At 62.8% G+C, this 12,893-nt stretch overlaps 1 protein-coding gene across 3 annotated transcripts in view; it reads right to left on the bottom strand.

The window, feature by feature from the left end:
- SYT7 (synaptotagmin 7) overlaps positions 1 to 12,893 on the bottom strand; it is a 41,150-nt gene that overhangs the window by 14,477 nt on the left and 13,780 nt on the right. For 2 of the 3 annotated variants that reach the window (XM_080403844.1, XM_080403845.1), the window contains exons 2-5: positions 6,243 to 6,346; positions 3,824 to 3,903; positions 1,942 to 2,073; positions 1,158 to 1,373 (exon numbers count right to left, since the gene is read on the bottom strand). In XM_080403844.1, coding sequence (XP_080259970.1) covers positions 1,158 to 1,373; positions 1,942 to 2,073; positions 3,824 to 3,903; positions 6,243 to 6,346 — 532 coding nt within the window. The remainder of the gene's footprint in view (positions 1 to 1,157; positions 1,374 to 1,941; positions 2,074 to 3,823; positions 3,904 to 6,242; positions 6,347 to 12,893) is intronic. The other variant, XM_080403846.1, reaches the window with a different exon arrangement.

Below are 12,893 nucleotides of genomic sequence, written 5' to 3'. Positions count from 1 at the left end.
AGAGGAGTGCGGGCTCCTGGCAGGTTTCACTTCGCCGCCGAGACTGGGTACGGCTGAAGGCTGCGCAGCTCCCCCTCTTCCTCGCCTCTTCTTCTCGCCTTCCAGCAGCCCAGCCGGAGCACACCAGCATCATGCCAAATGGGTAGCTGTGGCTCCAAACAGCAGCGATACCAATCTTTGGGCCCTCAGGAGGCATTTGGGATTTGTCCAAGGTGGTAGGACTGGCCTTTCTCTTTTGAAAAGGTTTTCTTCCCACTGATGAAGCTGGAAGCAGCAGCAGGGACAAGGCACGCCAGCCTTGGGAAGTGCCTTTGCCGTTGCTCTCCAAGGATGCTGAGGCCACTGCCAGGACCTACTGGCTATTCAGCCACGAGCACAGCACTTGGGTTGCCGCACAACCAGGGCCTGCTGCGTCCCAGCGTGGGGAACCGAACCAGAGCCCAGTAATACAGGACGAAGCCCACAGCCATATAAACTACCTCCATCTCCCCCCACAGAGCTATGGTCACTGCCAGCAGCAGAGGGTCTCGCCGAGACCCCCACCCAGCCTGCCTGGGCCATGAGCCCTGCAGAGTGTGACAAAACTTCAGATTTTCCCTTAAATATGATAAACCACCAATTTTCCCCAAGTGTCGCCCAGCGTCGGGTGGTGGAGCCACAAGTGAGGTGCCAGCGCCAGGTCTCATGGCTGTGCCGTGGGTCAGGGGAGTGCCACAAAGGAAGGAGGCTAGCGATGCCCCACACCATCCCTGATGGTCACATCCCAGGGATGGGGACATGGCAGAGCAGCTCATGCCTTTGGGCCATCACCAAGACGGTGCCTGCTGCCCTGGAGAGCCTCACCAGCGGTGCCAAGGCACTTTTCATCGGCATTGAGCAAAGCCACCTCTGGCGCTGGAGCACCCAAAGGCGCTCCTCCTGCCCAGCTGGGGCTTGAGCCCCTCAGCCTATTCCTCCACTCCCCCCCAGCTGACATGCTGCCGAAACACCACGGGGGGGCTGGGCAGCTCCTCGCCTCCCTCGGCATGGTGGGCCAGGGGGTCTCTTGGTGGCCCCCGTCCAAGCGCAGCCCGCAGTGGGGAGCGGGTGCCCGGGCACGCTGGCAATGGTGGGGGTCCGTGCTGGCGTGCCGTGCCGGACCATGTGTGCTCACTCACTTGGACAGGCTGAGCTTCCCTGCGGCCAAGTGGCTCTGCACTGTGTGCCAGCGGCCTCGTGCCGCCTTCCCCGTGCTGGGCTCGCTGTGGGCAGAGACGCTGCTCTTCATGCCGTCCTCGCCGAGCCGCTGCTTCTCCCCAGGGCGGCCGTCACGCTCCCCCGCCAACCCCGCAGCGGCCGACGCCGTCAGCTTGGCCCCTGATAACAGAGAGCCACTGGGCCAGGCCGGTGGCCAGACCCCCCCAGACAGACAAAAAGGGAGCCGGACGGACAGATGGACGGACATGGAGGGGGGGGAGCCGTTTGATAGGGGTGGTGGGTACAAGGGGAGGGGGAGAGAGCCAGAGGGGGACAGACAGACAAGAGACGGACAGAGAGAGAGAGAGAGAGAGACATCAGCACTGCAAAAGAAAAGGGGTCCTGGCCAGAGGGGTGCGCGGGGGCCTTGGCAAAACCATCCAAAATAAAGGGGGAAGGAGGGCGAGGGTCGGGGGGGGGTCCCGCTCGCCGGCAGCCCAGCCCCGGGGGGGACCCATCCCCGTGCCGAGGGGGTGCCCCCAACGCGCAACCCCATCCTGCGCCACCGCGACGGGGTGGGGGGACCCGCCGCGGCCCCAGCTGCCCCCGGGGGAGCGGGAGGGAGGGGTTGCTCGTCTCCATGGGGCTGCCCATGGGGTGGCGTGCAGGGAGCCCAGGAGGAGGAGGAGGGCAAGGAGGAGGAAGGCGAGTGGGTGCTGCCCATATACTCACTACACGGAGCAAACCCGGTAAGGAGAGACTCACTTGAGGGAAAGCCGCGGATCACCATACGGGGCGTAAGGTGAAATGTTTAGTATAAACTCCTTGGGAGGGTAGGAGCTCCATTTCTGCTGCACTGTGTTGTCATTGTTATTCCAAAAGTCTCTGTCTAGATCGCTACAGCGGCCGGAGACCAGGGGAGAAAGAAAAGGGAAATACAAGAGAGAGAAGCTGAATTCCTGCGAGAGGGGAGGAAAAGCAGCCCTCCGCCCCCGGAGCGCCGGGATCCTGCGGAGAGAGACAGGGCGCGCGGCTGCCCACCCCTCGGACACCAACACACACACACACACAGACAGACGGATGGATGGACGGAGGGAGCAGGGCAGAGCTGCGGAGAGACAGGAGCAGGTGGCTCCGTTGGCTGGGAAGGAGAGAAGGATGGTACAGGGTTAGAGAGGTGCCAGCGAGTGCGGTGCTGGCGCGGCATCCCCGGCACACGTGTCCGTGCATCCTTAGCACCCACGTCTGTGCGTCCTCGCCTCCTCAGCAGCTGGATCCTGGAAGCGCACACTGCTTGGTTAACCGTGATGCTACTGTATGCTGGAGACTCCTCCGGGTCCCCTCCTGCCGAACCAGTCTGAAGCCTGAACCTCCCGGCCCCAGCAAGCTGTCCGCAGCACCCCATGGCCTGGCCCGAGCTGTGCACTGGGGCTGTGGAGCCAAGCAGCTCCCCACCAGTGCTGGGGTCTTGAAAAGCTGCCAGTGCCCAGCCCTCACGCCCCTCATGCCCACCTGAGGCTCCGGGTTGAGCCCAGCTGCAGGGATGGTGCCAGAGCTGGGGAGGGAGAGCCACCTGTGCCGTGCCAGCGGGAGGGGATGTGCCTCCCACCCCAGTCCCAGCTGGGCATGGGCAGCCCTGGTGTGGCCAGGAGCAGCTGGCCAGGCTGTGCCTGGGTGGAGGGGTGCCCAAGGTAGCCCCAGACGCCTGCACCCCAATAACACCCTGGGCAGGAGGCCAGGCCAGCCAAGAGAGGAGGTTTGCAATAGCCTTACTCCAGGCAGGGGCTATTTTCTTCCTGGTAGCCTGGCCCTGGCTCCTCGCAGGAGTCCTGCGGGGTGCCAATGGCTGCAGAGGGCAGAGCTGGGGTGCCCAGGAGAGCCCGTGATGGCTGCCACACACCTTCCCCCTTACTCCCTACCCAGCACCATGAGAGGCCCCAGCTCCGCTCTCCCTTCCCCACGGCATCCCCAATGCCCATGGTCTGCAGAGCCGTGCCAGCCATGCAGGCAGCGGGGCCGGGGGGGCTCCACCAGTGGGGCAGGGCTCAGGCCCTGCATGCCCAGACCTCAGGTCACCCATGCTGAGGTCCCCATGGCTCCATCTGGTCATGCCCGTGACTCGGTGGGTGAGCCAGGAGGGGTACTTGAAGAGGTCTGCCAGCTCTCCCAGTCTTCCAGTGCCCCTCTGCCACTGGGGCTGGGGGACTTGGGGACATGTCCACCCCAACCAGGGCAACCATCCCATCCCGCAGGCAGCTGCAGGAGGAGCAGGGATTGGCAATGCTTTGGTAGGATGGTGGGCACCACCCATCGCTTGGTGTCCCCAGCAGCCCCGGCTGCTCCCAGGACAGAGCTGGGCAAGCAGCTGCTGCCAAACTCGCTCTGCCAGGGCTGTGCTTTGCATGGACCCTCCTTCCTGGGAGCAGAGGGATGGCCACCTCTGTCCCCAAAGAGGAACCTCCCTGCTGCTACTGGGGGCGGCACCAATCCAGCACGGGTCCCCACGCGGGCAGGGCACCCACGACCAGGGGACAGTGTGTGGCAGAGGGCAGGGTGCTGAGTAGGCTGCGGCTGTGCCGGACCCGTGGGTGAAGAGGCTCCTGGCACCACTGCCCCCTGCCCCTCTCCCCCCAACCCTGGCACCTACTTGATGGTTTTCTTTTCACTGCGGCCTCGGCTGGAGTCTGGAGTTCCCACAGTCTCCAGGGAAGTCTTGTAACGCTTACCCTGTGGTGAGGAGAGGGAGAGAAGAGTCAGGGGGCAGCAGGGAGACCCCCACTGCACCGCAGAGCATCGCAGCAGAGGATGGGGATGGGAGCTGCCAGGGCTGCACCTCCATCATCTGAAGGGTTTGACCTGGGTTTTGCCCTTTTCCCTTACAGCCTCCTGGTCGATGGGCTCCATCCCACCAAGCTGGGCAGCAAAACTCCTGATAGCTTCATCCCTGGGCCCTCACAAAGCAGTAGAGGCACAGGGGAGACACTGGCATGGCCGCCCTGGCTCTTGGGCACCATCCCCAAAAGGCTGGAAGGCAGGCAGGGGGCTCATGCCCTGCATCACCCCAAAGGCAGAGCAGCAGTCACCGCTTGCATACCCTTCCACGGCCTCACTGGGGGAGAAGCAGGTAATTTTAGGATTAATTGAACCTGAATTAATTGAGTTCACCTTCCCCACTGAAAGGGAAGAGCTGCCATATGATAATGAAGCAGGCGCTCGCTCCTAACTGGGGCTTGTAATCAGGGCACTTCACTGTGATTTCCGACGGCAGGTTCAGCATGCTGCTCCGATCCAGGGCGGACAAGAGCGTAATTAATGCCAATTAGCAAACAATTAGGAGCAGAGGCTGCTCCACACAGGTGTGGGGAGGCTGAGGTGGGATGGGAGCAGCTGCTGGAGCAGGCTGGTGTTGCGGACCAGCTCTCCCACCATGGTGGCCTTGGACCCATCAGCATCCCTTCTGCAGGAGCCAGCCCCGCACGCAGCCTGCCCATGGAACGGAGTATTTCTCCCTTCTCCTCCTCCCCAGCCTCGTCACCTCTGCACGCGGCTGTCTCCTTGGCAGTGCTGTGCCAAAGGACTCCCTGTGCCCTCAGCACAGATGTCCTTGGGCAGCCACGGGCTTGTCCTGCCGGGAGCTGCAGGGATGCCTGATGTCCTTGCATGCCCATGAGCTAATCCTGCTGGGAGCTGCAGGGATGTTGGATCCCCTTGCATGCCCATGGGCTAATCCTGCTGGAAGCTGCATGGATACCCAACCCCTCAGATAACTCATGGGCCATCATGGAGGGAGTCAGCCCTGAGCCACATGCTCAGCGTTGTCCCCAGCTGGCCATGGTAAAGGGCCTGTGGGGACATGGCAGCCGCGGCTGCTGGCCCCCACTTTCCTGGCACTAGCCAGCCCAGGGCTGCCGTGCGAGCACAGCCTGGGGCCAGCCCGGCAGCCGCCCAGAGGGTTTGGCCGTGGTTCCCACTCAGCCGTTCCAGCTCCATGCGCTGTTGAGGGCCGGCCGGGACGCGCCTTTCCCTTCTGTTGTAAAATTGCAGCCTGAATGCCTTCCTGCACGATTTATACTTGTTTGTTCCCCTGCCAGCTTCATCCCTCAGCACAACCATCCCTTCTCCTCCCCAGCGCCCAGCCCTCCGCCACCTCCCACTCCAGCCTGCCCTCTCTGGGGTGGCACCAGCCAGGCCTGGAAGCCCCTTCCCACCTACCTCCCCTCTCCGCACATCATGGTGGTTCCCACCGCCCTCACGCTGCCTCGTCCCCAGCTGGACCCCTTCTTCCCTTCCCAGGGGAGAGCTGCCTTCCCACGGCTTGGGGAGAGCCACCGGCACCGCCAGGGTGGGCATCTCCTGCAGAGGAATTGCTGCCACCATCGCAGCATTTGACCCAGATTTGGATCTGATGGCAAAGGAAATGTGGCCAAGCACGTGGCCAGACCCTGATGCTGGGCTGCTCCAGGGAGAGGAGGAGGAGGAGGAAGGAGGCAGGGCAGGAAGGAGTGCTGTCCCAAGCCAAAGGCCCCCCTGCCACAGTGGGGGTCAGGGAGGGAAGCCGGGTGGCCTGGGGGGCTGGGGGCTGGTATGGGGGGCACAGCAGGCGGCAGGGACGGCTCACGGTGCCTGGTGCTGCCAGGGACAGGCTGGCTGCCTTCCCACCGGGCTCTTCCAGGCAGGAGTGTGCCCAGCAGGACAGGGGCCAGATCGTTACTGCCTGTCGCAAATATATGTATATATGTATTTGGAAACTTCCCTTTATGCTGCACAAACAGTTTTGCCCAAACATTTAATTATCACATCTCCTAAAGAGCAAAATAAAAGCTGCAGCCGGCACCCACCGCAAACCACTCACGGCAACTGCCTCTGCCCACTGGCAGCCACGCACCTCGCTATCCCGACAGCGGGCACTGCCCCCCACCCATCAGGACCCCCCGCCCCAGCCATCACCCACGGACAGAGGGTGGCCAGGACCCACATCCCAATGCACCCCAGGACCCCGGGAAGGAAGGAGGTATGCCTTGTGCCTGCTCCCAACCCCAGGCACCCCCCAGCACAAGGGCACTTACCAGTTTGCGCTGGCACCACTGGCAGATCCCGCAGAGTACGATGGTGATGCTAAGGCTGACGGTGGTGATGGCTGAGACGAGGAGGACGTCGCGGGAGGGAGCCCCTGTGGAGAAGCAGAGCAGAGCTGCCACTCAGCCAGGGGACAGGGACGGGGTCAGCCCCGCACCTGGAGGTGTCCCCGGCATGGGCATGAGTACAGCACCCTGCATGAGCACCCAGGGAGAGCTGGGCCAGAACGGGGTGGGCAAAGGTGGGGAATATGGTCCAACTAACAGGCTCCATCACTGTTGTACGACCGCCCCCAGCTCCATGGGCTCCGGGATCCCAGGGGACTGCGTGCCGTGGCCTCCAGCCCTGGCCACGAGCACTCCCCGGGAGCCCAGGTTGGAGCCGAGCAAAGTCTTTAATCTCTGTCAGCACCCTGGGAGTGCTGGCATGTCCGGCAAAGGTCACAGCATCAGCACACACCTCCTGCCGCGGTATCGCAGCATCACGGCTGTTCTGTGTTGCTTCCCCTTCCCCTTTGCCTTCCTAATTGCCAACCCTTCCCCTTGTCCATCCCTTCCCCTTTCCTCTTTCCCTTCCTCTTTGCCTTCCTAATGCCCATCCCCATCCTTGCAACTTCATACTCTTCCCCTTCCCCATCCCATCCCCTTCCCCTTTTCCATTCTCTCCCAAGCCAGTCAGTTCCTTGCTGGATCTGTGCCCCTTCCATCAGTGCCCTGCAGCCACCCCACCTTAGTGGTCCCCTCTGGGTCAGCCAAAACCCACATGGATTCACCCCAAAGGGCAGTGCAGGCACTTGGCAGGGGCGGGGGCTTCTGGGGAGGGGATCAGGCAGCAGGATTGTCCCCAGCCTGGCCACAGGGACAACCCTGGGGATCCCAAAAGTGGGGGTGGACCCCTCTGCTGCTCCAGCATCACCCTCCATGGGCACTGGGGATGGTTACACGGCCAGGCAGGCATCTCCTACCCACCTTGCTCCTGCCCTGCACCCAGCCAGCCCTATGGGCAGGAAAACCCCCTCACCAGCCCCCAAGAGACCTGCCTGCCCGCCCCCCCCCAGCCCCCACCCTGGCACTGGGTGTCCCCGGCATCCAGCAGTCCCGCCTCAGGCTCTGAGCCCATGGCCATGCTGCCAGCAAACAGGGTGGCCCTGGCACTGTGGGAGGATGAGTATGGACCCAAGGTGGCTTGAGGGGGGTCCAGCGGGACCCCCAGCCCAGCTCAGCCCTGTCTCCTGGCAGGAACCCCCAACAGTATCCCTGTCGGAACCCCACAGCCAGCTCTGCATCCAGGGATTGGGACAGGCCATCGTTCGAGCCACAGCTGGCAGTGGGAAGCGGCGAGGCCAAAGCAGTTCGCCTGGAGCTGTACTGCAATATAAATATTAAACAATAATTGTTAATAATTAATTTGCCCGCAGACCTTGTTATTGTAATGAAATTTGCCAGTGGCTCAGAGGCTGGCGTGAGTCAGAGCATCCCGGGCAGCTGGACCAGGGCGCAGGCATCCCCCCGGCATGCTGGGGGGTCCCTGGTGCCACCAGCACCCTACTCCCGCCCTGGTGTGCAGATGGGTGCAGACCTGTAGCCCCACGGTCTCCGGCAGAATAAAAAAAGAGAAGTAAATGGATGGTGGCAATAAAGGGGAATTTTATAAAAGCCCCTTAAGCAGCCATGTGGCCGGCACTGAGCCCCTGCCAGAGCGGGATGTAGGGGGCAGGAAGGTGATGAAGTTATCCGGGGGTCTTCAGGGGACAGGGCTGGGGGTGTCCTGGCTCCTGGGCCATGGCCAGCGCCCCGGCAGCAGCACAGGCAGCTGGCACACGTGCTCCCTCCATCCAAACCCAGTGAGGGGGGCTCCTCCACTGCTCCTCGGTCACGAGAAGCCTGTGTATAAAACTTGCTTAGCAACTGTTGCCTAGTAGGGAATTTGGGACCAGCCCTTAATTTCAAACATTTATAAACCCCAGCTAGATAAGCTGCTGGGGGGATATAAAGCAGCTGTGCCGGTGGGGAGGGCTGGGGCAGCCCCCCTTGGGATGTTCGGCACACAGGGTAACTGGGCAGGCTGGTGAGGCTAGGAATGGGGGTGAGCCCTCCTCTGCCCCCCCACAAGCACTGGTTCCCCCCACGGTGCTCCCCGCAGCCCCGTGCCTGGGGACACTGCGACACGCCAAAAGCAGGGTGCCCTGCCTGGCTGCCGTGCATGCTAACGAGCAGCGGTGAGTGACCCCCACCGCAACCCCTCCAGGCTTAGCCTGGAGCTTCAAGAGGTGCTTTGGTCCTTGCAGGTCAAGTTCCTTCCCAGTGTACTATGGTGAGAGGGAAATCAAAGGGGAGAAGGTGAGGGGAAGGGGCGCACGCTGCCTGCAGAGGTGCTGCCACGGCACAAATGAGGGATTAACCCGGCTCAGGAAGGAGCAATCCAGCACGGTGTCTGGGCCCTGCCACCGAAGGGGTTGAAGAGGGACATTGGTGCATGCCAGCTCCCATGTGCTGTACCTGCCCCCAGCCAAATTCCCGTGCCAAGCTGCCACCACAGCACCAAACCTGGCATCACCCGGTGGAGCTGCTGGTCACACCGGGGGTGACCAGGGAGGCTCCCGGTGGGTTCCGTGCTGTGATGCTGGGGGCTTACGGATGGCATGGCTCATAGTCCCCGGCGGCCTCCAGGCTCAGCCACATGGGTCCCTGTGCACAGGCTCGTGCCAACCCTCCCCGGCGGGGACACATGTCCCTCAGCCCGTGCTGGCCATGTCCCCAGGGCTCGGGGAGAGATGCTGGCCCCCAGGGTGCTGCTGCCCTCAGCACAATTTGAATGACTCGTTTTCCGGGCAATTAGCACTAGTTAATTAGAGAAGCTGAGTGGATCAGAGCTCCTGGCTTGTCCCCAGCCCTGAGTCCCTGCCCTGGGGCATTGCATGAGGTCCCCAGGCCAGCAGCATCAGCTCTGTGGTTGGGATGCTTGGCGTGAGGATGCTGTGGGGCAGGTGGCCCTGGACACAGGGTACAGAGGGGTTGGGGGGACACATGGTTGGGAGTTGTGTGACCATGGTATGCACGGGGACACAGCCCTGAGAACGGGTGAAAAACACGGCGCTTGTTTACCACTGTCTCTGCCTCCTCCTTCCCCACTGCTCACATAAATCTCTGCTCTGCTGGCGTGGATACAGCCAAGAGCATGCGAGATGGTGGTGCTGGGACCTCAGCCCCACACGCTGGGGGGGTCCACACCCCTGCCCTGGAGTCCCTGCAGCCACATGCCCCCCCCCTTAAATCACCCCTGCCCTTCGCTGGTCCTGCCTCATCCCAAGAGCACAGCAAGGGGCTGCTCCGTGAGCTGGAGACCCCTCATCCGCCCTTGGAGAACGTTAAGGGGTTGAAGCGCTGTGAGGGCACCAGGGCTTGGGGCTCCCCAGCCCCTCGCGCCTGCCGGCAGAGCAGGGGATGGCTGCGGAGGCTGGGAAGGGAGGTGGCGCGGCCCTGCAGCTCTTTCATCAGTATTCAATGTCACTTGATGGGATATAATTCCACTTTTACATCCGGTTATTGATGAGGGGATTACCTGCCTCGTTAGCGCCGCAGCTCTTCAGCGTGGGATTTGTGTGGCACCACGTGAGCAGCAGCCGGCTGCGCTGGGGGAGAGGATCCCCACACCGGGGAAAAGGGTCCCCCCATGCAGGGAGAGGGTCCCCGTGGCAAACCCCCTCCCACAAGCCTGCACCTTGGCATGGAGGACCTTCACGGGTGGCCAAGCAGGGCTCCCTCCGGTACCCATTGGAGCCCCCTGTGCCCACGGCCCCCTGGGGTGCTGGGGAGCTGGGGCTGGCAGGGGCAGTGGCAGCGTGCCGCCATGTGCTCATCTTCCCTAAGCCGCCGCTCCTGCAGGCGCAGGATTAGCTGCCTCTGGAGTGCGAGCGAGCTCCGGCCTTTGTGGCTGTGGAGGAAACACTTCAAAACCCGACCCGAGCACAAGCAAGAGGCGCAGAAATCCAAGAGGGATTATGCTTCCCTAAGCAGTGTGTAAGCCGCAGATCCTGTAAGATCGGCCCGGCGGAGACAAGGCGCTCACAGCAAGAACTGCTGATGCCAACGGATTCGACATGCAGCTGAGCGCTGGCAACGGCAACGTGCAGGGAGGCAGCCCCACGCCGGGGTGGCGGTGGGTGTTGGCAGGCACCCCTGCGCAAGCAGCCCAACCTGAGGACACCCCGAAGTGCCTCAGCTTGCTCCCATCTCCTCCCTGGCCTTGGCCCTTGTCTTGTCGGCGTTGTGCACTTCAACGGCCCTGTGCATATCAGTGGCTTTGTGCACCTCGGTGGCTTTGCACATCTCGGTGGCTTTGCACATCTCGGTGGCCCTGTGCACGCTCAGCTCTCCATGACAGACATCGCTTGACCCTCACACTCAAGGCAGCTACACCCCTTTCCCCCGCCGATCACCTTCCCTGCCCTGTCTCCCTGTGCCTGTCCTGGCACTCAGACTGGACTGACAGCTTCCCCATCATCCCCAAATCCCCACCACTGACCTGCACCAAAGCCCTCAGCCCCGGAGCAGCACTCCCCGCCCTGGCACACAGCAGCGCCGGGAGGGCAAAGCACCTGCAAGGGGCACCCAGGTGAGGGTGTAAGCTCCTGGCTGCTCTCCGAAGCAAAAGGCTCCTGCACAGCACAGCACAGCATCAGGCTGGAAATCTCTTTCATGGAATGGCAAGTGCCCAAGGGCTTTGGATGAGCAGTGGGCACAAACCGACAGCATCTGCTGGCACTGGGGCTGGTGCTGACCTCTCCACAGGTGCCTCGGTGAGGACAGCCCTGGCCAGGCTCTCAGGGCCATATTTTTGGGTGCAGAGCCTGCAGTGCCCAGTTTCAGGTGGGCACAGCATCTCCCTGCAGCTGCTTGGTATTCCAGCCCCATCTCCCCTCGCCTCCTCCCACCTGCCCTGGCCCAGCAGTGAGACCCATCGATGCAAAGTACCCTGGGGAAGAAATCAAAGCTGTGTGGAGCCCCCCCCAGCCCCAGCCACCCGCTGTGCTCTCTGGAAGTGACGATCAAAGCCTCTCCCCACAGCCAGCACACCACAGCTCCACGCAGAGAAACTTCTCCGTGTGCCAAGCCGCCTGCCACCACCGAGCGGGTGCCCGGTGTGCCAGCCCGCGGCGCTGGCTGCCTCGCCAGACCGGCAGCGGAAACACGTGCGTGCCCAGGGAGGGGGGAGCGGGAGAAGGTGCCAAGCAAGCAGCGCATCCCCACCACCACATTTTGCTGTGAGCCACCGCAAGCCACCGAGCCAGGTGGGATGTGACGCTGAGCCCAAATGGGGATGATGGGACTGGGAAGGGGATGGGGCAACGCTGCAGAGTGGGGGATAAGAGGGGGTCTGATCCTGCCCCATGTGGCATGAGAGCATCCCCTCGTGCCACGGAAGGGCCGTGTCGTGGCGGAGGGCGGCTGGGCGGGGAGCGAGGCGGTCACATTGCCACGCCGGGGCTTCCCAGATGCTGTTTGCCTGGCGCCAGGCCATTAATTCCTCCTCTTCTCATCCTCCCACTCATTTGCTAGATATTTCCCAAACCTCTTATTTTTAGGTTGCAGCTGAAAAGCTGTGAATTTGCAGCTTTCACTCCTGTGCAGGATCCCGGGTGCAATGCGGGTGGGAGCAGGGCAGGACCACGGCGGGGCTGCCCAGTGGGCAGAGCAGGCAGGCAAAGCCCATGTCATCAGCACAGGTGGAGGGAGAGGGGCTTGGCACAGAGGGGCTGCCGGGATGCAAAACCTCTGAGCAGGAACGAGGCCCTGCTGTCATCCCTGGAAACAACCCGATGGGGATTTTGGGGCTGCTTTGAGCCAGGCTTGGCATGCCATGGGGCAGAACCAGGCGGCCGCAGAGCTGGCAAGCTAGAGGGCTGAGATGGCTGGGTCCAGCGGCGCCACTTGCTCAGGGGCTGCTGGGGGCTGTGTGGCTACAAGCTGCTCAGCAGGGGACATTGGGAGCTTCATGGCTGTCCCGCTGCCCCGGTGGGGTCCTGGCCAGTGTCCCATCGTTAGACAAGCCTCAGGGGAGAGGACCAGTGCAGCACCACAGCTCAGCACCCCAGGCATGCCCAGGGTGAGAGGGAAGGGAACAGGCGTCTGTTCTCCATCTGTGCATCTGTCTGTCTATCTGTGCGTCCCCCTCTCCAACACATCCATCAATCTCTCCATCCATCCATCCCTCATACACATCTGCTTCTCCATCCAGCCATCTGTCCATCCCCCGGAGCTGTCAATCTGTCTGTCTCTGCCTCCTCCATGCCGAGCTGCCTGCCCTGGGGGCTTTGCCTCCGGACTGCCACAAACCCCCAGGACTGCCACCGACCCCCAGCGTGGCGCTGCCTCCTCTGCCAGCGACCCCACGGGATGGGCTGGCTGGTGCCAGGCACAGTGAGTTGCTCCCCGTGTGGGCACCTCTCCCCCAGCACCCATGTGCCTGGTGCTGCAGTGATGCCAAGGCATCCAGGCCCAGCAGAAGCACTGCACTGTCCCTGCCACGTGGGCTCTGCAGGAGGGGGACACCCTCAAACACCACACGGCTCCTTCAGGGTGCAGCTGGACATCCCCTGTCCCACCCTACCGCCATGCATGGATGTGTCCCTCGGGCCCTGG

This window comes from Falco punctatus (assembly GCF_963210335.1).
Source record: "Falco punctatus genome assembly, chromosome: 10".
Classification (NCBI taxonomy): Eukaryota; Metazoa; Chordata; class Aves; order Falconiformes; family Falconidae; genus Falco; species Falco punctatus.
The sequence above is the reverse complement of the archived record's forward strand: the minus strand, read 5'-3'. Positions and strand labels throughout refer to the sequence as shown.